This window comes from Camelus bactrianus, chromosome 10, assembly GCF_048773025.1.
Source record: "Camelus bactrianus isolate YW-2024 breed Bactrian camel chromosome 10, ASM4877302v1, whole genome shotgun sequence".
Taxonomy (NCBI): domain Eukaryota; kingdom Metazoa; phylum Chordata; class Mammalia; order Artiodactyla; family Camelidae; genus Camelus; species Camelus bactrianus.
Window position 1 is genome coordinate 43,335,967 of NC_133548.1, and position 26,251 is coordinate 43,362,217.

The 26,251-nt window shown below is 47.8% G+C and overlaps 1 protein-coding gene across 5 annotated transcripts in view; it reads right to left on the reverse strand.

The window, feature by feature from the left end:
- Positions 1-26,251, reverse strand: part of TUB (TUB bipartite transcription factor) — an 81,169-nt gene that overhangs the window by 37,746 nt on the left and 17,172 nt on the right. The window contains exon 1 of one of the 5 annotated variants that reach the window (XM_045524119.2): positions 3,153-3,315. The exons of the other annotated variants lie outside the window; for them this stretch is intronic. Within the exon in view, the coding sequence (XP_045380075.1) occupies positions 3,153-3,160 (8 nt within the window). The 5' untranslated portion in view covers positions 3,161-3,315. Of the gene's footprint in view, positions 1-3,152; positions 3,316-26,251 lie in introns of those variants that run through there. 5 annotated transcript variants of the gene reach the window in all.

Sequence of the window (26,251 nt, forward strand, 5' to 3'; positions counted from 1 at the left end):
CTAGCACTTTTGTGTATTCTTTTCCAAAGTAATCTCTTCAATCACCCTAAAGTGAATACTCCCATTTTACAGAAGAGGAAGTGAAGGCTCAGAGATGGTAAACTGACATCACACAGTAACATGGAGTGCCAGGATCAGACCAGGTTATCTGAATCTGAATCTGTGCTTCTGCTGCACCAAACCACTTCTCAGCTCTGTCGAATTGCCATTTGGGGCCCCTTCCATGTCCCCTCTGTCTGTTACCACCTGCCACAGCCCCACCCAAGCCCTGGGCCCATGAGCAGCAGGCCAGGAATGAGAGGGAACAGGATTCGCTTCTTGCCCAAAGCCTGGAGGACCTTGGAGCCCAGGACTACTCCCCGCTGCCCCAGCAACATGCCTGCTGCACCCTCAGCCCCATGTCCATGATCCAGGCCTCTGCAGACCCAAATCCAGGTGCCTGGCTGGAGTGCTGATCCCTGGCCAGCTTCTCCCAGTTCCCCTCCAAGAGGCTGGGCCCTGTTGTCTGTATCACAAATTGGCCCTGTGTCCTCCCTCCCCAGCACCCTGCTTCAACGTAGACAGGCCCTTGGACAGGGACTCCAAGACCCCCTTGGCTACACAAACTGCCCTATGGCTCCATCCTACCCAGAATACCCTTGAACATCCATGTCTGACTCTTTGTTCTCCAATTTACCGAGTCCTTTGACACTGTGACTGCCAACTTCACACACTCCTCTAGATCCCGCTGCCCCCCCAGCCATGTCTGCCTGGACTCACTCTCCTCCCTCATCTGGCCTGTCTGCTCTGAGATCCCCAGATGCCCTGTGGCCCTGCCCATAACAGCCTTGGCACCCAGTTTCCATCACTGGATATATCTTGCCCCTGAACCTCACCGTCTCAGTTTTGGGTCCCTGATATCACCAGTGAGCCCTCACAACATTATCTGCAGCCCACAGCCCTAGATCCTGACTTGGGTTAATGTTCCTAAGGCCCTCCTGGTCCCAAACTCCTCATGCTTGGACCTCAGCCAAGACATGAGAGCCCAGACCTTACAAACATTCCTGGCCTTACCCAGCTGGCTTCTCTGGCCATCATCAAAGCCCTGGTTTGACAGGCAGTGGCAAACTCTCAGTGCAGCTCCCCAGTGGTGATCAGGATCAAACAACAGGCAAGTATACTACAAAGCCCAAATAGGGTTCATCCCCCATGACCACAGCCACAAGCACAACATGGCCATCTTCATATCCAGAAGGCCCCAGTGGGTGCAGGTGGCTGTGAGTCACCCATCGCTCAGCCTCAGAGCAAGTGGAACTGTGGTCCTGATGTGCACACTGCCCTGATGCTGGGGACGGAAGGATTAAGTCTAGAAAAAGAACGCTGTGCATTTCCCAGCCCTGGTCCAGCTCTGTGACTCAGGACTGATCCTACTATAATCCTTGCCCATCAGGTTCTTGGGGTCCTTCAGAGAGAAAGCCCAACTCCACCAGTCACTACGCAGGACATACTCAACTTCACAGCATCGCTCCAGACCGATCGATATGACCAGGCAGGGAAAATCAAACCAAAATAAAACAGCTCCAAACAAATAAAAACAACAAACCTTAACACTGGAGGGCTGTGTGGACAAGCCATCCATAATTGGTGTCACGGTAAACAGGTTCAATATTTCCAGAGAACTCTCTAGTAATACGTGACAAGAACTATAAAATTGTGCACGCCCTTTGACCCAGTGATTCCACATGGGGAATGCTTCCCAGTAAAATATTCAGAAAGTAATTTGTACAGAGATATTCATAGCAGTGATATTTATAATAGCAAGAAATTGGAAAGGGCCCAAAGGTTCAGCGCTTGCGGACTGACAAAGCAAACTGGGTCGAGTGAGCATCTCAGATGCACTGCGGCCAGGAGGCGTGGAAGTGAGCAGGGGCGGGGGAGATGAACGCGCATCCCTGGGCAGGCCGGATGGGAAACAGGGCTCAGGGCACCCCAGACTCCAGCTCCACCGTGTAAATGCTCAGTTACCTCATGTTGTCTTCACGTTGACTCAGTTAAGTCAGTAACCTTCGTGTTAATTAGGAGAGCTTTAAAGGTCACTTTTCAAAAGGCATTATAAACGTTTAACAAGGAACTCCACTGATGAAATTCTGTAACTACCCTTGGGTCTCTCTCTAACCTCCATTCTCTTGTGTCTGTGCGGAAGGGGCCAGGCTCACCCGCAGGACCACACGGGGGTGGTGGAGGGGCTGTCATGGGCCTGGGTGCCCTGGGCTCCGGGTGGGCTGCGAGGGCCAAGCCTGCGTGGGAGGCCCCACACAGGTGCGAGAATGTGGTGCAAGAATCCCACCCTTTGGGGCTTCGTCCTCCTCTTCCTGAGTCCTTCTCCCTCCAGGGCCCGCCCCATGCACCATTCTTTCTCTTCTGTGCCTCAGGAAGAGGTCATTGAAGAGCATGTTGGGTTCTCCCCTCACGTGAGATTCCGGAGGGCCAGACCATCCCCAAGAGTCCAAGCACAGGCATCTAACAGGGGCACTGCGGGCAGAGGCCTGGGCTTCCGCACGGCCAGTCAGATGGCCCGGCGGTGCTTTCCTCACTCAGATACAGCTGCCCAGCACAATACCCCAGGGGGCTTTAAAAACAGAGATTCCTAGGCCTCATCCTCAACATTTAGGGGGCCTGGGAACATGCATTTTAAAAACATTACAGAGGTTCCCATGAGGCAAACCACTGTCAGAGCCTTTGATGCCTAGGAAAGAAGTCATGGGCCTGCCTTCCTGGGCTCCGGGGTTCAGAGGGCTCTTCTTTGGGCCGAAGGCCAGTTTGCAGTCAGCAGCCATGGCAGAGACCACAGCCCCTCACACACACGCACACCCACGCACACGCACGCTGATACACACATGACCTTCCAGGGAAGGCCCCAGCTCAGTAGCCTATAACACTGGGGAGGGTTCTCAGGCCCCTGAAATGGAACAAGGCTCCTTAGTTCCCCAGAGACCTAGTTTCCCGGCCTCTGCGTTGACCCAAGCAGAGTGTTCCCCTGACACAGGCTGCCTCCCAGCTGTCCGGGGTCCCCCACTGCCTGCTGCAGGGCGGCTGCAGAGGCTCCTGGTCCACGCCCGCATCCCAGGTGGGGCAGTGGGGCCTGTGGCCCCGGCCACCCAAGCCATACTTACGGAGTCATCTTATAAAGCTGCGTCCTCCTCTCAAACAGCGACCCTCCCCAGGCCCAGGGCCACACCCCGGCCACGGGAGTGGCCTGGACAGACTCGGTCTCACCGCCCCCTGTCTCCACGACTCTCTTCAGCTTCACATTGCTGCTTGCGTCCCCCAGCCTGTTGTCAGGAAACACCAAGAGTCGTCATCCCGGCCCCAGCCAACCACCCTGCCAAGTGACAACAGGCTGCAGTGGCCTCCCTGGTCCCTGGGAACAGAGAGCGCAAGCCGGGGGAGAGGGAGGGACTCTGGGGTGGGGGGGGGCTCATCCCAACGGTCCTGGAGTAACTTTCTGAGCCCCATCGAGGATGTCAAGGAGGGGACAGGGAGGAGGTCACTTCTGCTGAGATTTCCTCCAAACTGTTTCCGAGGGAGCAAGAGACCTGGGGACCTTGGAGCCTCTCCAAGGCGCAGTCTTCAGGCCGGGGATCCGATGCCTTAGGAGGTCAGGGCAGAGGCAGCACAAGTTTCCCAGCAACGGGAGGGTCGTATACGCTGGGGTATGAGCTTGGGCTGGAGGAGCACGGGGCAAACAATCATGATCTCTGGCCCGTCTGGGCTGACCTCCTCCTCCTCCCTCAATGCAAGATCCCAGACCAAGGGCATGCAGCGGGCCCTCCCCAGCTCAGGGACCCTGCCCTGAGGGAGGGAAGCCAGGCGTGGGCTTCTTGGGGATGTGAGGTCACACGGACTTGAAGGGTCCAAGTTTTCCCTGGGGGCACTGGAAGGGCATTTCCTCTCATGCCTTCTGACACACCAGACTAGGCCCAGCCTCGCCTCTCGTTTCTTGACAGTGCCCAGCTGAAAGGGGTGCTCAGGGCAGCTCTGTGGGGTTAGGGGAAGCCAAGGTTACCCGCTAAGGCCTCTAGCACGTGGCGGGCATCGTCACTGAAGCCAGACTTTAGAAAGAAACCAAGAGTTCTTCATCCTGTGCAGAGAATCTGTTCTATTCTTATAGCAACAGTGGACAGAGAACAGCAAGGGACAGGGAGGCCCCTTGCTGCTTCGCAGCCACCCTCACACTGTGTTGTCCCTGGGAGCCATGGGGAAGGGCCTGTGGCCATCAAGGGACAGGGACCCTCACCCCAGGGGCACTGATGGCTGAGGCTGGTGACCCACCATCCAGGAGAAGGGAGCAAGCTGAGCTGCATCGACTGCTGAAATTGCCCACAACTAGGCCGAGTTCTGCATGACCTTGGGCACGACCGTGACTGCGCTACATGGAAGTGGGCATCGGGGTTCACACAGCCTCTGTCTGAGGGTATTCAGTTTTCTCATCATGCTTTATTACCCTTCAATCTCCACAGTTCTATGTTGACAAGGCTTCTCAGACTTGGGATCCTCTGACCCTGTGGTTTTAGTTGGCAGCCAACATAGGAAATATAAAAGCAAGTGGTTCTGGGTGAAGCTGGGGCTTGGGTGGGGACTGGAGTGCCGCACTCTCAGCCTCTCTCTTTCCCTCCAATGATTCCCTGGAGATAGTTCTGGGTGACCCTGGGGCTCCAAATATCATTTGAAAGTCACCGGTCTGGTCCAACCTTCCCATTTTCAAATAAAAAAGCTGAGGCCCAGAGTGGGAAATGATTTGCCAAAGGTCACACAGCAAGTTGGCAGCAGAGCCAGGACTGGAGCTAGAACTGAGGCCCCAAGACTCCTTCGCACTGTGACCTCCAGCTCTTACCTAAGGCAGCCGGCCACACCAAACCAAGGTTCTGAGCTCCTCCAGCGTTCTCCCACCCACTCTCTGGTTCTCTTGAGTGGAGGGACCTGGTGTCTGGGCCACCTGTTCCAGAAATGAGGCCAAGACAGGCACCTGAGTTCCTGGCCCTTCAAGACTGGATCCAGACACCTGTTTTGAGATTCTTATTCTGTGTTCTCCCAGGGAACCTTTCCACTCCCATGCCCCCCACCTACCTGCTGGGGTTCCCAAACTACATCCTGATGGCTCCCCTGAGCTCCAAATGCCTCAGGGTCCCTCCAGAAGTACCCCCAACTCTCCAGGTCCAAAACTGAACTCACCTCACTACAGACCTGCTCTTCCTCCCGTGTCTTCTGGCAACATGAATGGCCCTGCCAGCTACTCGATCCCTCCAGAAACCCAGAGGCCACCCTAACTCTTCTCTCCTTCCCCAAGCTCTGTGGATTTGAACTTCAACGCCCTTCCATCGGTCCCCTCCCCTCTGTCCCCCATGCCTCTCTCTGGGTTTAGGCCTCACATGTCTCCAGCTCCTTCCAGTCTCCCGACCTCCAGTTCACCCCACTCCAAGAGCATCACACTTTCCAAAGTCAATCTGAGCACATCACCTTTCTGCCAACCAGGATGTTTCAACAGGCCCTCCTTCCACAGGATAGAATCCATACCCCCGGGGGGCTACGTGAGCTGCCCCTCTGTTCCCTGCTCTTCTCTACCCGCCCCTCCAGGCTGGCCCACCTCTGCTGTGCTCCAGCCACCCACCCTCAAGTCTCCTTCCATATCTCTCAGCGCAATGTCACCTTTCTCATCTCCCTGCCTCTACACACATCCTCCTCTCTCCCCAGATCAATATTTCTCCCAGAGTGGCCTGAGGGGTCACCTATTTCACCATCCCCAAGCACACGGCAGAATCCTGGGCACTGCACTGCCCAGACCCACCGAAGGAGAGTCTCTGCGTTTGTAACAGAGATCCCGTGGGTGCTGTGCACCCAGGTGCTGAGGAGCCCCTGTATCAAGTCCACTGCTTTTATCCCCGGCTCCCTCCTCTCCTAGTGGGGTAAGGGGCCCCCTTTCTGCCCCACACTCTCAAGGGCTGGGACTAGGTGTCTCCCCCACTGGGCTGTGAGCTCCAAGCAGGCAGGGACCATGTCTTCTCCCAACTTGTAAATCCCCACCACCCGGCACACAGCAGGGGCTTAGGTAGCTAGTGCTGAATGAATGGGGCCTCTGGGTGAGCCCCAAAGCCCAGGAACAGGAGGAGGTCACAGTGGAGCTGGTGAGCAGCTGCAGTTTGTCTGGCAATCTGAGAAGCTGCCCGCAGGGTCTCTGAGCTTGCATCTGCCCCTTTCCCCTCACCCCATGCCCAGTAAAGGAGACATGTTAGGGGGGTAGGTAACGAGGACCTATTGAGAGCTTTAAACAGTGGTGTTTAATACCTAACTCTCCAAGAAACATTTGCATGCATACATACATAAGTTGATTATAAATTTTGCTGATATAAAGGGTGTAGAGCACATAACTCACAAATAAAAATTCTTTATAGCCAGTTGATTGTCCCAGAAATCAATGTGTTCATTGATTTTTGCTTTATGCCGTGTCTAAAGCCAACCTATAGTTTCAACGACAAATGAGTGTTGATATTTTCATTTAACAAGTAGGATGAGGAGGGAGGGGTACAGCTCAGGGGTAGAAGCCTGCTTAGCATGCACAAGGTTCTGGGTTCAATCCCCAGTACCTCCACTAAAAATAATAATAATTATAATTTAAAATTAAATAAATAAACCTAATTACCTCTCCCCAAAACAAACTACAACAACAAAACAAGTAAGATGAAGGTGAAAAAACAAAACATGGGTTAAAACCTCACTCGTTCATCAGTGATATGAGAGATTTCTTTGCTGAACTGGTTAATAGTTTTTGAGTACTGGAAGACTATTTCTTCATTAGTTTGTGTTTTCACAATGAAGCAGATACAGACATGATCAGCTTTAAAATGTAATTTGCATTCGTAAAATGGTTTTCCATCCCTTATGTCTAGACAATCGATGAAAGAATAACTTAAGTCTTAACTTGTAGCATTTACTGACTTACATGCACTAAACACTCTGATTTTGCGACTTGACTGAATGCGGAGCTGGGAACAGGTGCATGGCAGTGCCTCACAGACACAAGGGACACAAATCACCCCAAGAGCACAGATGTAGTCAAATGTAGTTAAAAAAAAAATTAGGAAGTGGTGAGTTTTGAGTATTTATCACCTTTGTTTTTAACACAATTTATTTAATTTTACATGTATATAGTTTAATTCTTAATAACCGATATATTTAGCAACTGGCTTACAAAAATTTTCCATTATTGTACCCTTGATTCTCCTGGGGTGACGGGAGCCAGCTCCAGTAGGGTAGCCCTCAGGAACTGAACATGACCGGCTGTAACCCACCAGGCCATCAGGGGGCCAGTCCTCTCCCCAACCCTTACGAGCCTGGGTTGTGAGCTGCCAGGGATGGGATCACGCCTGTCTCCCCACGTGAGTCCCAGTTTCCTCAGTTTGGCGGGGAAAAGTCATGCCCACCAGCGCCTGTCCCTTCTCCATCCATGCTCTGCACACTCGTGTGCTAGTCCATTTCCATCGCTCCCTGAACACACACACATTACCTCGGACACCACACACAGGGTTTGGACCCACACATAGTGCCACCTGTCCCAAGCCACACCACGTACAATGACGCGTCAGCCCCTCCCAACACCGAGACAAACTTACGTGTATACAGCTGCCCCCTACACATCATTTCAGACAGTCCAGGTACACAGTTTGCCTCCAACTACATCTCATACGCACCCACTACCCTGATAAAAGAAATTTTCACATAATGAGGTATGGGAAAGTCATTCTGGCTTATACATGAGTTAACTTGAATTTTATGCTAACTGAAACAGCCTGTTTGTGGCCTATCAAACATACATTGCACATCTGCTTTAATTATTAAAGAAAAGGGCACATTGACCAGAAGTAAAGAATGCCCACATTAAAAATAAAGATTAAATGCCTCTCTTCCTGGGACGCCAGTGCTGGTCCTCCTCTGATAAGACTCCCCTCCCAGGTGCCAAGGCCACACGGCATGTGCTGGACATGTACGTGCGGGCAGGTTTTTGGAAACCTTGAAGAAATGTATCCCTGACTTGTTTAATGTTCTCTGTTCTGACAAGATAGAAAACAGTGCCAAAAACTCTGCTTCTCTGGAGCAGTTTCTCAGAGGAACCTGAGAATCGGGCTTCCAGGCTGGTCCTCAGTTTGGTTCAAATAAATCTCTTTTCTATTCTTATTATTGATTGTTTATTGATTATTTTCATCCACAATTCACATACCTAAACCGCCACACCACAATTCTGACACACACACACGTACCCAAAACTCCTCCACATTCTTCATATATGCACACCCCCCGTACCTGTTACCCCCCACTCAAGGCACTTCCACCTCAGTGGGTACCTTACCCTGCCCACCACACACCTCCACCACTCCAGACACGCCACCCCCACCGCCCCTCCCCAGCACACACGCACACACCCCATGCATGCACGCATACCATCACCTCCTCCATCTCTCTCCACGCTCACACGGGCCACCCCTGTACAGAGCTCACACTCCAGGCATTCTCATATCACCCTTATGTGCCAAGACAGAAGACTCCCCACACCCCTGCCCCCACGAGGCCTCTAGGCCCATCCCCTGGACCAAAGAGCATGAGGGGGAACCTGGCAGCAAGAGGTGGGAAAGCTGGAGTGAGCATCCCTGGGGCCGCAGCTCCCTTCCTGAAGGTCAGGCCCCGGCCTGAGGCACAGGAAGGAGGACAGAGGACTGGGAAGGGAGGGGACAAGGACTGGGGCTAGACACTTCTGTGTCCTTCAGACGCAGCCTCAGGCACCACGGTGAGTCCAGCAGCCCGCCTCCTTCCTGCTCTCCCTAAATCCCACCCCTAAACAAAGATGCCCCACCTGCTGCCAGACCCTCTTCCCATGCCCCGCAAGAGCAGGCCTCCCTGGGGCCTGCAGGTCTTGCTCAGGTGCAGTGAGTGCTGAGCTCAAGCTCTCCTGGGCTGGCAGGGAGGGGTCAGAAGGCAAGAGGTACAGGACCCAGGTGGGGAGGAGCTGGCAGGAAGGTGACGGGGAAGTCAGGGCTCTCAGCTACAAACTCCACAGATGCTCACAGGGCTCAGGGACAGCCCCTTCCTGTGCCTGGCCAGACGGAGGCTGTGGCAGAGGCACACCGGGGCCTTGGCGGTCCCAACCCTCAGCTCCACCTGAAGGTTGGGCCCCGTCCTGTCCGCCTGCCCATCATCACCCTGAACTCCTACACTGTCCTTGCCACCCTGCCCATTATCAGCAGAGGTGAGTCCTGGGGTGAGAGGTCTCTCTCTCTGCTCCCGTCACCCCAGGATCCATGTGGCCTGGGTGAGGGCCTCCCTTTTGGGCCTGGAGGGAGAAAGAACCAGTGTCCAGCAGATGCTAGCTGGGCTCCAGGTCCCATGATGGGCAGATGCCAGCACTACTGCCTAGAGCACTTCCAGCTCACTCTAGGCGCAGCCTCGGACTGGGTCTGATGGACACAAGAAAGCCATCTCAGTGGCACATCACCCCTTCCTACAGCACCAGCCAGCATTAATCCAGAGTAACAGACCAGGCCTTAGTGGACAATGGTGAGGCGGACACCTCTCTCTTTAGAAAGTGTTCCTCTCTCTCCCTCTCTCTCTCTCTCTCTCTCCCTCTCCCTCCCCCTCTCCCTCTCTCTCTCTCTCTCTCAAACACACACACACACACACACACCCTAGACTGGTCCCACCCTAGTGCAGCCTGTTCTCTCTGGACTCCACATCCTGGTCCTCCCAGAAGATGCTGCCTCTAGGTTTCCGTGGCAACAGTAGTTGGCTCCCTGACTGCTGAGTTACAACAAGCCCTCCTCTTTGTCTAACTTAGGGGGTTTCTAGGGGACACAAACTGGGCATTTAGGCCTGGGCTCCAGACTTGACTGGGCCATGGCTCACCTGGTAGCCAGGGGCAAGTCCCTAAGCCTCTGGCCTCAGTGAGGATGAGGCTACACCTTGACCCTTTCAGTTCTGACATACTGACTCCAGCTCAGACAAGCCGACTCTAAACAATTTTCTTACATACCAGAAACATCTAGTTAAAAATATAAGAGATCCTATTCACAAAAGCAATAGAAGAAATAGCCTATCTAGGAAAACTGCACAAGAAACATCTCAGATATATGGGAAAGCAGACTAAAATTCTAAAAAAACAAACTAGAAATCTTACCTATACAAACATTTAAGGAGATGCATCCTCTGTTTCTGTCTGGTGTTATAATTTTGGCAAATGAGTTTATAGATTTGATACTCTTCTAATCACAAGTGCAGTGGGATTTTTTTTTAACTGGACAGATTTATTCCAAAATTCATCTGGAAAAATAAGCTAATTTTCCAAGACAGTTGAGAATATTTTATAAAAGAAAAAGAGTAAGGAGGCACTCGCCACACCAGTTTTCAAACCTTCCTATGACTCTGAAAGAACCAGAACAGCAGTCCTGGCTCAAGAATGACCAAACAGACCAACACTGTGTGGGAAGAGACCCACATCTGCAGAGGAAGCTGATTTACTATAAAGACGGCCTTTCAAAACACTGAAGAAATGTTGCACTTTTTACTAAATGGTTTAGAGATCAGCTTGCTATCCATTTGGGGGGAAAAAGTTATATCTCTACTTCATATCAGACATAAAAATAACAGATGGATTAAGATTTACTGTAAAAAAGAAAACATTTCTACAAGGAGTAAGCGTTGGAAAATATTTTTCTAATCATGTGCAGGGAGTAGGGGAGCTTTTCTAAGCAGGTGCCTAAATGCAGAAGCCATACTGACTTTATTAGGTTCAAAAAGACAGTCTTCTACATGACAAGAGACACTGTAATCGAAGTGAGTGCAAAGTTGGAAAACAGGCAACAGGGAGGCATGTTATATATTGCTGCGGAGAGTGCTGATTGATGGTTTTTCTAGAAGGAATGTCTAATACCAATGTATCAAAAACCTTTAAGATACTCACTCTTTTTCCGCCATTAATTTCACTTCTCTGAGGCTATTCTAAGAAGGTGATCAGGTGAGCATGGAGATTTAAGTACAAAGATGTTCATCACTGAGAATTTAGAAACTATCGAAATACCAAAATAGGAGAATGATTAAACACATTTCAGTAAGTTCATAAAAAGAAATGAAACATTTAAAATATTTAACGATATGGGAAAACATATTACATAAAAAACTTAGATGTCAAAACAGCCTACACAAGTTTGTGTTTGCTTTTGTCTGAAGGATATTTTATTATTTGGTACATGAATACTCATGACTATCAGATCTATATTGCTTAGTGCTGTACTTCCTGTTCTAAGGTGCCCCTCTTTGACATATCTGGTGCTTTTTGACTTATGCTCAACATTATATGATATTGCTATCATAAAAAATTAAAAATTAAAAAAAATTTTAAAGGATATATGCACAAACATATATAATTGCTTTGTGAACAAACTCCAACTGCATATTCTTTTAGATAATGTCCAAGACTTTTTTTCCCAGAATAGCACCTAAAGAGGATTTAAATCCATTTTTTCAATTAACAGTTTTCTGCACTAGCAGCACAAAACAAAACAACCTTATTTTAGACTTCACTCTGCACTGTTCACAACTCCACTCTGCTCCGCTCTGCAAAGCTCCTCCTGTTCCCAGTGGAACAACAGTAACTAGCCTGGGCATTAATGCCCCAAGGCCTCCTTCCTGACCCAGAGTTTAAGTTTTTCCTTTGTCACAATGGCCTTTCTTTGAAGAATATTAGTGTGAAGTTTATAAAAATGCATCCCCTAGAAGATACAAATGCTGCTGGTGGAGCAAGTGAAAATGAAGTGGTTGAGAAAAGCACAGGAAGAAAGAGCTAAGAGACAAAACAACAGCGGAGCGTATGTTTTCCTTTAGGTCTTAAAGTCAGACGGAACTTATTTTGAAGATGACAGACTTCAGTGAAGGGAAAAATATCATAAGACTTTACCCTGATTTTTTTTTCTCCTCTCAGATGTTTTTTGCTTTATGGTCTCACTCATTTTCTTTTTCTTTCTTTCTTTCTTTTTTTTTTTTTTAATGAAGCAAGGGTTACCAAGGGTTGGCATATTATAAAAGACTGAAAAGAAATACAAGGAAAAGATGCTCAACTTCATTATTCACCAGGGAAATGTAAAGTAAAACCACAATACTATACACTACACATTTACCAGAATGGCCAAAATAAAAAGAAAAGACAGTCTTGATGAGGACGTGGAACAACCAGGACTCATATACTGCTGGCAAAAGCACGTTGGTATAGAACCATTTTGGAAAACTTTGGCAGCATCTGCTAGGGCTGAGTGTAAAATTCAGCAATTCCACTCCTAAGTGCATAATACCCCACAGATACACACACCCACGTGCAGCAATAGACATGTACAAACGTGTTCACGGCAGCATGAGTCACAGTTGCCAAATACTTGAAACTTCCCAAATGCCCATAAATAATAGACGGACATACAAACTGCTACATACAAATCAAACAAACAACAAGGTCCTTCTGTACAGCACAGGGAATCATATTCAATACCTTGTAATAACCTATAAAGAAAAGAATCTGAAAAAGAATACATGTATATATGTATAATCACTATGCTGTACACCAGAAACTAACACAACACTGTAAATCAATTATATTTCAATAAAAAATAAAAATAGTAGATGGACATATAGAGCGTGCTGTATTCACACAAATACTACACAGCAACAATAAACGAACTCCTGTACGTGCCTAACACAATGAACCCCGCAAACACAACACTGCCAAGATGAGCCAGACTCAAAGAGGAGATAACAAATTTTTTCACTTATATAAATGTCAAACACAGGCAAAATTAATCTGTGATGTCAGAAGTCAGTTTAACCGCTTTGGAGCAAGGAGTTACCAGAAAAGAGTTCAAAGGAAGCTTCCAGGGTGCTGGTGATGTTCTGTTTCTTGGTCTGGGTTTTGTTAACGTAACTGAGTTCAGCTGTGAAAATTCATTACAAGCTGTGTACCTAAAATGTGTGTGTTGTTAGGTGTACATATATAGATACACTTCAATAAAAAGTTTAAAAATAGAATTAATCAAAATGCTAGCAGGAGTTACTTCTGGGTGTTGGGATTATAGTTTTGGGCCAGTGTTGCCCAAATCTGTCTGGACATCAGAGTCCCCTGTGGAACTATTTAAAAATTCAGATTTTTGGGGCACTCCCCAAGAGTCTGACTGAGGTGGTCTAGGAGGGGCTCCAGTGTGGCACCCCTGAATTTCTAGAGTACAGCACTCCATACCAGGGTCTGAACTGTTGAAGCTTCAGCTCTCCCTGGTGGACAGGGGCTGGGAAAACCTGCCTGGGGTACTGCCCGTTCCCCGTGGGTAGGGCTGTAAGGTGCGGACCAGGCCCTAGGATTTGGGAGCTTCCTGGGAGAGTGAGAGAAAGAGAGCGCAAAGCCCAAGGCACCCGCACTTCAGCCAGACTGCAGGAGAGGGAGCCTAGCAAAGCCCTTAAGAGAATGGTCAGGCAGTCAAATAGACGTGGGCCCAAGTCCGGCTTTGTGATAAGCTCTGTGACCTTGGGCTTAACCTCTCTGAGCCTTACTCACATTACAGGAATTCACAGGGATTCTAACAAGTATGTCACAGAGCTATGAATGTTAAAAAAAGACAACTTATGTAAAACACTTAATACAAAGCCCAGCACGCAGTAAGATCATGGTGATAACAGTGATGATATATGCCACATGTGAGCATTGCTTAATGCTTAAAAGTTACAGGATTATTGTATTTAATTGAGTATTATATTTAATAATATATATATAATAGAGACATAAATTGATATTAAGTATGGAAAGTCCAAATTATGGAAAATCTGATGTTCTGATGATTATTATGGTCTCCTTTTGTAGACATTGCATATCAAAATACTCATTCATTCATTCATTCATTCCAGAGAGGTTAAGGGTACAAGCCTTTGAAAGCCTGCCTCACCACTTATGTGACAATGTGACCTTGGCCAGCTTACTTAACAACTCTGTGTCCCAGTTTCTGCCTCTCATATTGAGAATGACAACAGCACCTACCTCACAATGCGGGCGTGACTATTATTCGAGTTAATTTGTGTAAATGGCTCAGAACTATGCAGTACACTGTTAAGTGCTCAGTACATATTTGCTGTTAGTGTCCACTCAACAATGATTTACTGAGTGCTTACTGTGTACATGCACTGCAGGCTGAGGACACAACAATGAAAAGACAGACATGGCTCCTGCCTTCATGGAGCTTATAATCAAATGCCAATAATGTATATAAACTAATTTCTAAATGGATGAGCAAATGGGACCTTTCCTAACAGAGTTCCATTACATGGGGCATGTCCCAGGCATCAAAACCCTTCATCAGTTCATTCCATCCTATTCTAAGATCTCTTTTCAATAAGAATATCCTGTGACACACTGGGTTCCTTGTGGTACTTTCTGACCCTCACACAGGAGACAGCTCTGCCCAGGAGCCTAAAACCCAGCCACCAGTAGACCCTCCCTGGAGCTCAGATCTAAGAAATCACTCTGACTTCAGTGTGGCCCAGCATAGAATTAGACACTGAGAAGAACAGACCAGTGAATTTAAAGACACAGAAATCCAAATACTCCAAAATAAAGCTCAGAGAGGAAAAAATACTTTAAAAAGAAAACCCAAAGTATCAGTGAGCTGTGGAACAATACCAAACAGTCTAACACACGTGTAATTATGGGGTGAAAAAAGGAAAGAGGAGGCAGGAAAAAATAGTTGAGGAAATAACGTGTCCCCAATTTTTTCAAGTTTGATGAAAACTATAAACCCACAAATCCAACAACCTCAAAAGACAGCAGACAGAATATGAAGAAAACTACTCCAAGATACTTCATAATCAAATTGTTGAAAACCAAGGTTAAAGGAAAAATCTTAAAAGTGGCCAGAAAAGGGGGTGGGGGAGGCAGACACTGCAAACAGAAAGAAAAAAAATGCATACAAGCAAAATCCAAGAGACTGCATCATCAGCAGATCGGCACCACAAGAGATGTTCAAATTAAGTCTTCCAGGGAAAGGGAAAATGATCCCAGATGACAATTTGAACATACATATGAAGAACATTGAAAATGTAAATATGTAGGTACATGTAAAATGTTCTTCCTCATTAAAAAAATAAAACACCTGAATTCAACACCATATAAAAAGGATTATACATCTTGACCAAGTAGGATTTACTCCAGGGATGAAAAGTTGGCTTTCATCCAAAAATCAATTAATATAATACACACTATCAATAGAATAAAGGACAAAAGACATTATCATCTCAATCAAGGCAGAAAAAGCATTTGAAAAAAGTTGGCCTCCCTTCATGATAAAATCATTTAACAAATCAGGAATAGAAGGGGATTTCCTCAACCTGATAAGGGGCATCTATAAAAAACTAAAAAGTATCATACTTAAAAGAGAAAGATTGAATACACACCTTCTAATATCAAAACAAATTTGTTCAACATTGTATGAGAGGTACTAGCTAAGATGAATAGGCAAGAAAATGAAATAAAAGGCATCCAGATTATAAAAGAAGTAAAATTATCTCTATTCATAGGTGACACGGTTTTGTGTAAAGAAAACTTAAAGTATCCACTAAAAACTACTAAAACTAATAAACAAGTTCCGCAAACTTTCAGGATACAAGATCAATATACAAAATCAGTTATATTTCTATATACTTGCAGTGAAAAATCCAAAAATAAAAATAAGAAAACAATTCAGGGGAGGAGGATATAGCTCAAGTGGCAGAGCGCATGCTTAGTGTGCACAAAGTCCTGAGTTCGATCCCCAGCACCTCTATCAAAAAATAAATACATAAACTAATTACCTCCCCCAAAACAAAAACAAACAAAAACAAAACAAATTTAAAAAAGAAAACAATTCAATTTACAAAAGCATCCACAAAAATACTTAGGAGTGGATTTAAAAAAAAAAAAGTGTAAGACTGTTCATTGAAAATTACAAACTTCTTTCAGAGAGATTAAAGAAAACATAAATAAATAAAAAGATTAAATATTGTTAAGATGGTAAAACTCCTAAAATGGATCTACAGATTCAACACTATCTCCATCAGAATACTAGTGGGTGTCTTTACAGAAATTGACAAGCTGGTCCTAAAATTCGTATGGAAATTCAAGGGACCCAGCATAGCCAAACAATCTTGAAAAAGAACAAATTCAGAGAGCTCACATGTCCTGACTTCAAAACTTACTGCAGAGCTACAGTTATCAAGACAGTGTGGCACCAGTATAAGGTCAGACTCATACATCAACACAGCAGGAGCGAGAGTCCAGAAATAAACTCGCATTTATGGTCAACTGATTTTTGACAAGGATGCCAAGACTGTTCAATGGGAGAAAAAAATAGCTTTTTTCAGTAAACGGTGCCAGGGCAACTGACTATCCAAAATGAGAATGACCTGGGACCCTCTACCTCACACTGCACACAAAAATTAACTCAAAATTAATGAAAGACCTAAACATAAGAGCTAAAACTATAAAACTCTTAGAAGAAAATATAGACATAAATCTTTGCGACCTTGAATTGAGCAATGATTTCATGGAGACGACACCAAAAGCATAAGCAGCAACAACAAAAAATAGATAAATTAGACTTCATCAAAATTTCAAACATTTGTGTTGTAAAGAACACCATTTTAAGAAAGTAAAACGACAACTCACAGAATGGAATAAAACATTTGCAAATCACTATCTGATAAGGGACTTATACCTAGAATATGTAAAGAATGCTCACAGTTCAGTAATAAAAAGACAAATAACCCATTTAAAAGTGCACAAGGGATTTGAATAAACATTTTTCCAATGGAGATATACAAATGGCCTAGAGGTACATCATTAGTCATTATGAGTCATCAGGGAAATATAAGTCAAAACTACAGTGAGATACAACTTTATACTCGCTAGGATGCCTATAATCAAAACCCCAGATAAAACATGTATTGGCAGGGACATGGAGAAATTAGAACTCTCATACATTGCTGGTGGGAACATGAAATGGTGCAGTCACTTTGGAAAACAGTCTGGGAGTTCCTCAAAAGCTCGAATGTACGGTCTCCCAGAAGTTCTACTCCTAAGCACATACCCAAAAGAAACAAGCATGGCCACAGATGTTCACGGCAGCATCATTTATAATAACTACAAAGTGGAAACAATGTGAATGTCCATCAACTGACAAAAGAATAAACAAACTTATAAGCTTCTGCACAGCAAAGGAAACCATAAACAAAACCAAAAGACAACATATGGAATGGGAGAAAGTATTTGCAAATGATGCAACTGACAAGGGCTCAATTTCCAAAATATATAAACAGCTCATACAATGCAATAAAAAAAAACAAACAACTCAATCAAAAAATGGGGCAGAAGACCTAAACAGACATTTCTCCAAAGAAAACATACAGACATAGCCAATAGACACATGAATAAATGTTCAATGTAACTAATTATTAGAGAAATGCAAATCAAAACTACAATGAGGTATCACCTCACACCAGTCAGAATGGCCATCATTAGTCTACAAATAATAAATGTTGGAGAGGGTGTGGAGAAAAGGGAACCCTCCTACACTCTTGACAGGAATGTAAATTGGTGCAGCCACTATGGAGAAGACGAAAGCTCTATGAGACACATGCACCCCAATGTTCACAGCAGCATTATGTACAATAGCCAAGATGTGGGAGCAACCTAAATGTCCACCAACAGATAACTAGATATAGAAGTTGTGGTATACACACACACACACACACACATATCCAATGGAATACTACTCAGCCATAAAAAATAAGGAAATAATGCCATTTGCAACAACACGGATGGACCTAGAGATTATCCTATTTAGCGAAGTAAGTCAGAGAAAGACAAATATTATATGAAATCACTTATATATGGAATCTAAAAAAAGTACAATGAACTTATTTACAAAACAGAAGTAGACTCACAGACATAGAAAACAAACTCATGGTTACCAAGGGAAAGGCAGGGAAGGGATAAATTGGGAGTAAGGGATTATGGGACATGCACACTACCATTTATAAAATAAACAAGGATATAAAATAGATAAACAACAAGGATAAACAACAAGGATTTGTATAGTACAGGGAACTGTATTCAATATCTTATAATAAACTATAATGAAAAAGAATCAGAAAAATCTAGATATATACATATAACCAAATCAGTTTGCTGTACACCCGAGACTAACACAATACCGTAAATCAACTATACTTTAGTCAAAAAAAAAGAAAAACAAACAAAAAGAGTTACAATTAATAAGCAAGCTAAGAATAGATATAAAATAGAATCACAAAAGATATACAATCTCTAAGAAAGTAGGAAAAGAAGAAAAAAGAACAAGTGGGACAAACAGAATACTAATAGCAAGATGGTAGATTTAAACTCAACCACACTGGTAATAATATTTAATGTAAATGGTCTGAACATTCCAATTAAAAAGCCAAATTTGTCTGATTGGATAAAAATGGCACAATGGTATGATTTCTAAAAGAAGCTGACTTTATACATAAAGCCAGAGAGGCTAAAAGTAAAAGGATGGAAAAAGATGCCATGCAAACACTTTCCACAGAAAGCCAGAATGATTATATTAATGTCAGACCAACTGGACTTCAGGACAAGAAATACTACCATAGACAAAAAAGGACATCTCATACTGATGAAGGGGTTAAGCTCTTGAGAGGATATAACAATCTTAAATGTTTATGCACCTACGAACAGAACTTCAACACACATGAAACAAAAACTGATAGAACTAAAAAGAAAAAGTAAAATTAAGGAGAAAGGTCAAAGGAGCAACTCTAGTCATCAGTTAGAGACAGAAGTGAAAGCCATGGCCATCTGTGAGCTCACCAGGGACAAGCGTAAGGAAGAAAAGGGACAGGGACGGAATCCTGGCCCACATCAGCATTCCCAGGCTGAACAGAAGAAACTCTCACAAAGAAAACTGAGAAATAATTATCAGCATGGCAGGCAGAAAAGGAGAGGGTGGGGTCACAGAATGCAAACGAAGAGGGCTTCTAAAGGCAGAGTGCACTCAGTTCCAACAAATGCTGGTGACAGGTCAACCAGGAACTGAAAGGCTTCAGATGAATTTACAGTAAGACTCCCTGGAGACACAGGCAGGAGAAGCTCGAGGGGTGAAGAGGGCGCAGAAGCCAGGTTGTAGTGGACTGAGGACTCAGCAGGAGGTGAGGAAGTGGAGGTAATGAACACTGACTTTGACTTCAATAGACTTGGCTGAGAAGGGTAGGAGAGAGAGGAGGTTGTAAAGTCAAGGTATTTTGGTTTTATTTCTTAACTGGGTTAGAAAGCAACAAGCCAGGAGAGTGGGGCCAATGAAGATGCAGAGGAGAGAAGCAATGAGCAACAGAGGGAAGAACCTGGGTGGAGGGGCAAGGACCAGGCAACAGGGCTGCTGGGTACTGCTGGGGGCTCAGCGAGGCTGTGGACCATGAATTTGGACTGGTGTCAACTCATGAAGGGATTCCCACCTCCCACCCTCCACCCCACCCCTATAAGCCAGGACCAGAGAACGCAGGCAGGTACTGTGTTCTAGGGATGGTGTGGGAGACTAAGGGGCCAGGTGGTGAATGGTGAGCAGTTGAAATAACGGGTCGTGGGGTTCAGATTGGATGGGAACAAGCGTTGATTCAAGGTGAGGAGAAAAACTAAGAGGCAGGAGCCTGAAGTTTTCAATGAACAGACATAGTGGAGGGTGGTGGGGACAGAGTGCATAGGAAGTACAGAGAGATTAAGACTTCAGAGGTGGAACAGTTTCACATGGTGACAAGATCCCAGTGATGGGTGACTAAAGTAAAGGAGACATTCAAGGAGTTGAAGACAACAAGAAACTCAGAGGCCAGGGTCCAGAAGAATTGTCTTCATAGACGTGGAAGCTCCCAGTATGACTGGTAGAACCTACAATAAAAACACTGGGACAAGATTCTTTTGCTCTGGCTACAACCTTACATGGCTGGACCATCTATCTTTGCCATCAGTTATGACTATTCCCAGCCTGTGGAGGTTATGTCCCTGTGACTCAGCCTTCAACCCCGAGGCTGCCTGGCTCCTCCCCTCCCTTGTCCATCAACTTAGAGCCCTGTGTACCCATACAGGACTGGCTACCATGGATGAAACGTCACACTCATCGGCACCATCTTGACATGTGCAGTTTTTAAGGGATAGTGGCAGAAATCTTTCAACATGAAAGAGCCAGAGTGATTGGGGGAGGGGGGCCTGGAAAAGCAGAGAGACACCAAATCCCAGAGAGAGTCATCCTAGAAACCAGTATGGCCAGGCATCCGCTGTGGATATACAGTCCACAGCGCGCTCAGGGCCTTCATTCACATGAGGCAAGGTCATAACCAAAGGACCATTCGCTCCCAGTAAGCTCCCGACTCCCGCACAGCAAGTCTGGCTCCCAGGCCTGTGGTGCAAAGTAAGAGCCTTGAGCAGGGGGCCTGGGTTCTAGTCCTGATTCTGCCGTGAGCTTGCGGTGTGACTCCGCCCTGAGGCCTCAGTTTTGCCTATTAAACAAAGGGCTAGATGGATCTCAAAGATTCTTGCAGCCTTGACAGTGTACAGGTCGTGGGTGTTGGAAGGAGACTTAGCAGCTCACATCACTCAAAATGCACCAGCTGCAGAAGACAAGTGAGCGGAAGTCTTCAAGCCTCATAAGAGTCAGCAGAGTCAGCCCCCTGGGGTTCACTCTGTATACCCTCCTCCTCCTCCTTCCCAAGAGCCTCTGAAGTAGGCTCAAGTGATCCACCAGCTCCCCACCCCTGCCTCCCATTTTTCTCTTCATGAGATTTTCTTTAGGCTAAAAAGTCAATCTGGTTTGAGGCTGTATGTAGAGAAGGAGAACATGGGGCCATACCCGAGACCCACAGCTCTCCACAGAGCCCCCTATGAGGACCCTTCGTCAAAGACCCTAACAGAAACCCAGGGCCAACATCCATGAGGGTGCGAACCAGAGCCCCAGATGCCCCGCTATGACTCTGGCCTGGTCCCTGTAAGGGCAGGCAGATTCTGCAGGTGCGGGAGACCCTCAGTAGCCACAAGGCAGCTGGGAGGGAATCCATCATCTTTTCTCACCTATGAGGCAAGCCCCCTCCTTCACATGACAGCTGTTCCTGCCCATCCTCTGGGCCAAGAAACACATCCGAGGGATCCCGCTATCCATAAAGCACAAACAAGGCTCTAGTCAGCGGCCTTAGAAAAGACCCATCTCCTGACTATAGAAGGCAGGCCCGGGGGTGACAGCCTCGGGCAGGCAGTGTGCAGGTCTGGGTTTTGAACAATGGGAAGGAACTCCCTCACTGGTTCTGGGAATGCCTGGCTGAGAGACCCAGGACGGGCTGGGGAGAGGGGCTCTGGACTCTGGGCCCTCTCAGCGGCATCACCTGGCTGGAGTCCCTGCAAAAGGACCACAGGAGGGTCCGGGAGGAACAAACCAAATCCACGACCATCACAGTGAGTGAGGACCTGGCTTAGGGGTCACCCCCTCCCCTGGACCCCCTTTCCCACACACATAGCTCAGCACATCCGGGGTCCTGCCCACCCCCGCCCTGCAGGGTCTCCTGCTAGCAGCCCTTCCCCAGCCAGCGCTCCCTCCTCCCCTGCCGGCTCACCGAGCGATCTCCCTTCCTTCCTTCCAGTACTTCCTCCTGGTTGTTCTCCTGAGGAGAAAAAGCAGGGGTGACTCCACGGCCTGGTGCCTCACCTCATCATCCCTGCCCCTCGCCTGGCCAGACAGCGGTCACTCAGGGCCTCCTCCGGGGTCTCGGTCCCGGCCGCTTCAGGCCGGAGTTAGTGGGATTGGGCAGAGGGACTCCCGGCAAGGGCTGGCTCTGTGGGGCCGGAGCCAGCAGGCAGGCAGCTGAGAACGAGGGCAGTAATGACCGAAGCCGGGGGAATGGAGCACGGGGGCGGGGTGGAGGCTGCAGGAGGAGCCCACTAGCAGAGGAGCTGCCGGGGGCAGAGGCCTCACTCCCGTGTTGGAGGAATCCCCCCAAGATCCTGGGCAAGCAGAGGAGCGAAGCCCCCTGTTCACCTGTCTAGAGCCCGAGGCTTTGGAAGGATAAGGATAGGACCCCGTGTGGTGGTGGGGAAGGGGAGGCCTTGGGACTGCAAAGGGGTGAAGTTGTAGGGGGTATAGTGGACAGGGGCTGGGGGCCATGGGCTGAAGGCGGGGGTGTCGAGTGCTTACCGATCTCTTCGGTGGCCCCGTTTCAGGGGCCCAGGTTTCCTGTGTTGCTTGGAATGCTGAGATCCCATGGGCCGAGGAGTGCCTCCTGGGAACAAAATCCCTGTCTCGGCAAAAGGGTGCAAACCCAAAAAGAAGGCAAAGGGGTCCTGGCCCCCATGGCAGCCAGGGGATGGGGTGTGTTTGGGGGCTGGTCCTGTTCAGGCTGCACACAAAGACCTGGAGCCCGTTGCAATTCCTTGTTTCACTCAGCTCAGCACTGAAGCTAGCACAAGCCACCTGGGTGTCTTCCTCCATCACCGTGGCAACAGTCAGAGAAAAACCACCATCACTGATTCATTAGGATGTGGAAAACCTCTCCACCGTCACAGTCTCCTTCTCAGACCCTTTAGGACAGATTCAATCCCTAAGGCTTCAGTGGCCATGCTACTCAAGGACACCCAAGTGCTCGTTTCCACGGCAACACAGAGACTGTGTATCCCTGTATCTGTGGTTACTATAGCAACCCCCACAGAGCCAGGTGCATTGAGGACAAAAGCCCCATCTGGAGGAACCAGAGCCAGACACATTCACTGATGCCCTCTCTGTGGCCAGCCCTGGGCTAGGGGTCAGTGGCCGGCTCTGTGCTGGGGGCACACTCATTGTGCCTTTGAGGGACTGATGGGGGATGGAGGATTTCCTTGTCTGTGTCCTCAGCCTCTTTTCCTCTCACTCCACCTGAAGTCTACCAAGTGAGCTTATCCCCTCATAGGGCTTCAGTTCCCACAGCCCTGACATAGAGACCACACATGCCTGCGTCATGGACCCACCCCCTTCCTAAACTCTAGACCCCTCCCCCTACCTGACCTCTGGACATACACCCTAGATGTCCCCAGCACCTCACACTGAGGTACACAGCCTGGGACTTCCTGTGAGTCCCATCATTCATTGTATATATTCTGTCTCTGTGGGTGACACATCCAGCCCGCCAGGTGCCATTGTTGCTTCCTGTGTTTCTCTGTCCACCTTCCTCAGCCAGTGGAGACAAGCATCAAGCCCTTCTGAGGGTATCTACCAAGCATCTCTCACTCCGCCCTCCCCCTTCCCTAGACCCACATCCTCTGTGGGGCTTCCTTGTCTGCTGCCCAGATCTTCGCATCAGGATTGTGTCTGCCGCCAAACTTGCTCCTCTCAAATCCATCCTCTGACTGGCACCCAAGTGAGCATTCTAAATGCAAATCTGATCATGCCTCCTGACCTGCTTAAACCCTCCAGAAGCTCCCCACAGCCTCAGGACAGGATCTAAGCTGCTTTACTCTGCCCAAGTCTTGCCAGCCCCTCCAGCCTCCTTGACCACCACGAGCTCCTGCTCACATCACCTTCTGCCTCTCGCTTTCCCACCTCCAGCCCTGCTTCTTTTTTTTCTTATCCATCCTCAGCCACTCTCTTATAAAAATTATACTCACATTTTCCACAAGAGCTCAGAATAACAATTAGGAATCTTTGGGATTCAATTTCAAATTTCTGAGCAGAAAATAACGCCTCATTGCAAAACCAGACATCACTGACCCCACCCTGCCGGGATCCTGGAGCCCTTGGCCCCCAGGTCTGCCAAACAGGCAGAGAAAGATGTGTGGGGAGACTGTAAGTGGCCGAGAAGGGGAGTACAGAGATGAGCCCATTCTGTCAAAAATTCTCATGGCCTTCAGAGAACGGAAGGACTTAGACTGTTAGCTGAGAGGGCATCTCATCCCCTGCCCTTTGCGTTACAGATGGAAAACTCAGGCTCAGAGTGAGGAGGGGCCAGCCAGGTTCCCAGCTCTCAGTGTGATGTTCTCTCCACTTTGAAACATGCCTCAAACTTCAAAGCCAGTGCCAGGAAGACAGCACAAAACATACGTGCACAGATATACTGCATGTGGCAGCGTCCAGGTGGGTACGTGTACATGTGTGGCCACCTGGAACCAGAAACCGCATCCCTCCATCTCTCAGGAACTCTTCCAGGTGTCTTCTGTCCCATTTCTGGCAGAACAGAACTTTGCAGCCAGAGTCAAAGGGCACCTCAAAGTCAATGCTGAGGCAAGCACACTTTCTCGAGCACAGCATCCCCCTGGTCCCCTTCCCACTGAAGCTCTCAGGTTTATACACTGATCCACAGAAATATGGACCATGAAAGACCATACTAACTAGATGAAGCCAGCCTCCTCCAAGGAGGCCCATCCTCACCTTGAGGCTTCATGTCACCCTGGGGGAGGACTGGGGCAGGATGGAGAAAAGGAATCACGGAACCTCAGGGCTGGATAGACTGTATCCCTCAAGAGTCACCCCTCCTGCGGCAGGAAGCCCTTTGGAAGCTAAGCTGATCGGCAGGGGATTATGAATCCTGTGAGTGGAGTGCACGCTTCCCGCATCGGGGTGCTTGTTCTTTCCAGAGCGATCCCTCCCCCTGCAGTCAGCAATTTCTTCTCCTCTTCAAGCCCAAATACATTTCCCTTTAATTCTAGTTCTGTCCTCTGAGGCCCCGCAGAATGTGACCCTGTCGTCAGTCATGATACTTGGCAGTTTCTGAGCCCTTGTACATACATTAGCTCTTTCAGTGTGAGTGCAACCCTCAAAGGAGGGCACGGTTGTTGATACCTTCCCAGAGGAGGAAACTGAGGTCCAGAGAGGGAGTGACTCACCCAGTAAGCGTAAGCAGCAGAGCAGGCACTGGATGAACTACTGCCATGTGGGGAGTGGAGACAGGGGAGCCTGGGCAAGGAGGTGGTGAGAACAACCGGGGGGAAGTGCTTCCCCTGCATTTCACCTGAGCTCCTTGGGTCTCCTACTGTGACAGCATCGGGACACCGAGTGACTGAGTGACCTAGGCCTAGACCTTGATGTGACAATGCCTCAAGTCCAGATACAGTTTGGTGTCCTGGGCTCCCCTTCAACAAAGATCTTTCTGAAATGTTTGTTTAACCTTCAGTCATGCTAAGCACAGTGGGGTGGGAGGGCGGGGGCGGGGAACAGGTGTGCCTTGTCTTAAAGACCAGGTTCAGCAAAACCAATGCCTTTCAGTGAACCCAGACCTACCCTCTGCAGAAGGCTGGTTAGCCAGCATCCATGTTTCCTTCCACCTTTCGCCTCCCTGCACAAACAGATCATCACAGCCTGCCTTTAGCCACGCGCTGTCCTCAATCTGCCCCACCCGGGAGGGATTCAGGTAATGTAATTCTCTCCAGCTCCATACACATCCAGCAATGTTTCAGTCCTTTGAGACCAATGTGTCAGGGACACTGTCAAGCATGCCTGGCTGGATGTGATTATAGGAGTGGGGCAAGACCAGGGTGTTCTGTCCTCCAGTTACCGCAGCAGTTACCATGGCAACCTGCAGGCCCTCTGGGAGATAGATGATGAAGGCTAAAGCAGGGTCCAGAGGCATGGAGTGGAGGATGGGCAATGGGTGGGACAGCCCATGGCGGGGACCCAGGCGCAGAGAGAAGCTGAGTACCTCCAACCTGAAGCAGTAGACAGAACAGAAGAGGCGGGGGTGGAGGCCCCAACAGTAAGCAGGGGAGCAGGGCCAGAACTGGGGTGAGCTAAATGGGGTACTTGCTCCTGGGGTGCAAAATTTAGGGAGATACTGGAAAACCCAGTGATAAATCATATTTAAATCAAGATGAGTGCAAACGTATCATTGGTAAAATATCAAAATTATAAAGGCAGTCCTACAAGGCTGGAATTAGAGTGAGGCCAGTGAGGCCAAGTCCTGCTCTCCAGGGTTGGATACTGTCTTTATTACAGTTTTCATGTTGTTCATTATGGATGTTTTTGCATTCATTTTGGTTGTTAAAAATCACTGCATTAAAATATGATTTATCAGGATCACTGAGCTTTTTGGCAGTCCCTTAAATTTTGTACCCGACGTAAATGACTCACTTGCTTCACCCCAGTCTCAGGCCTGAAGGGGAGGACAGACTAAGTTAGGG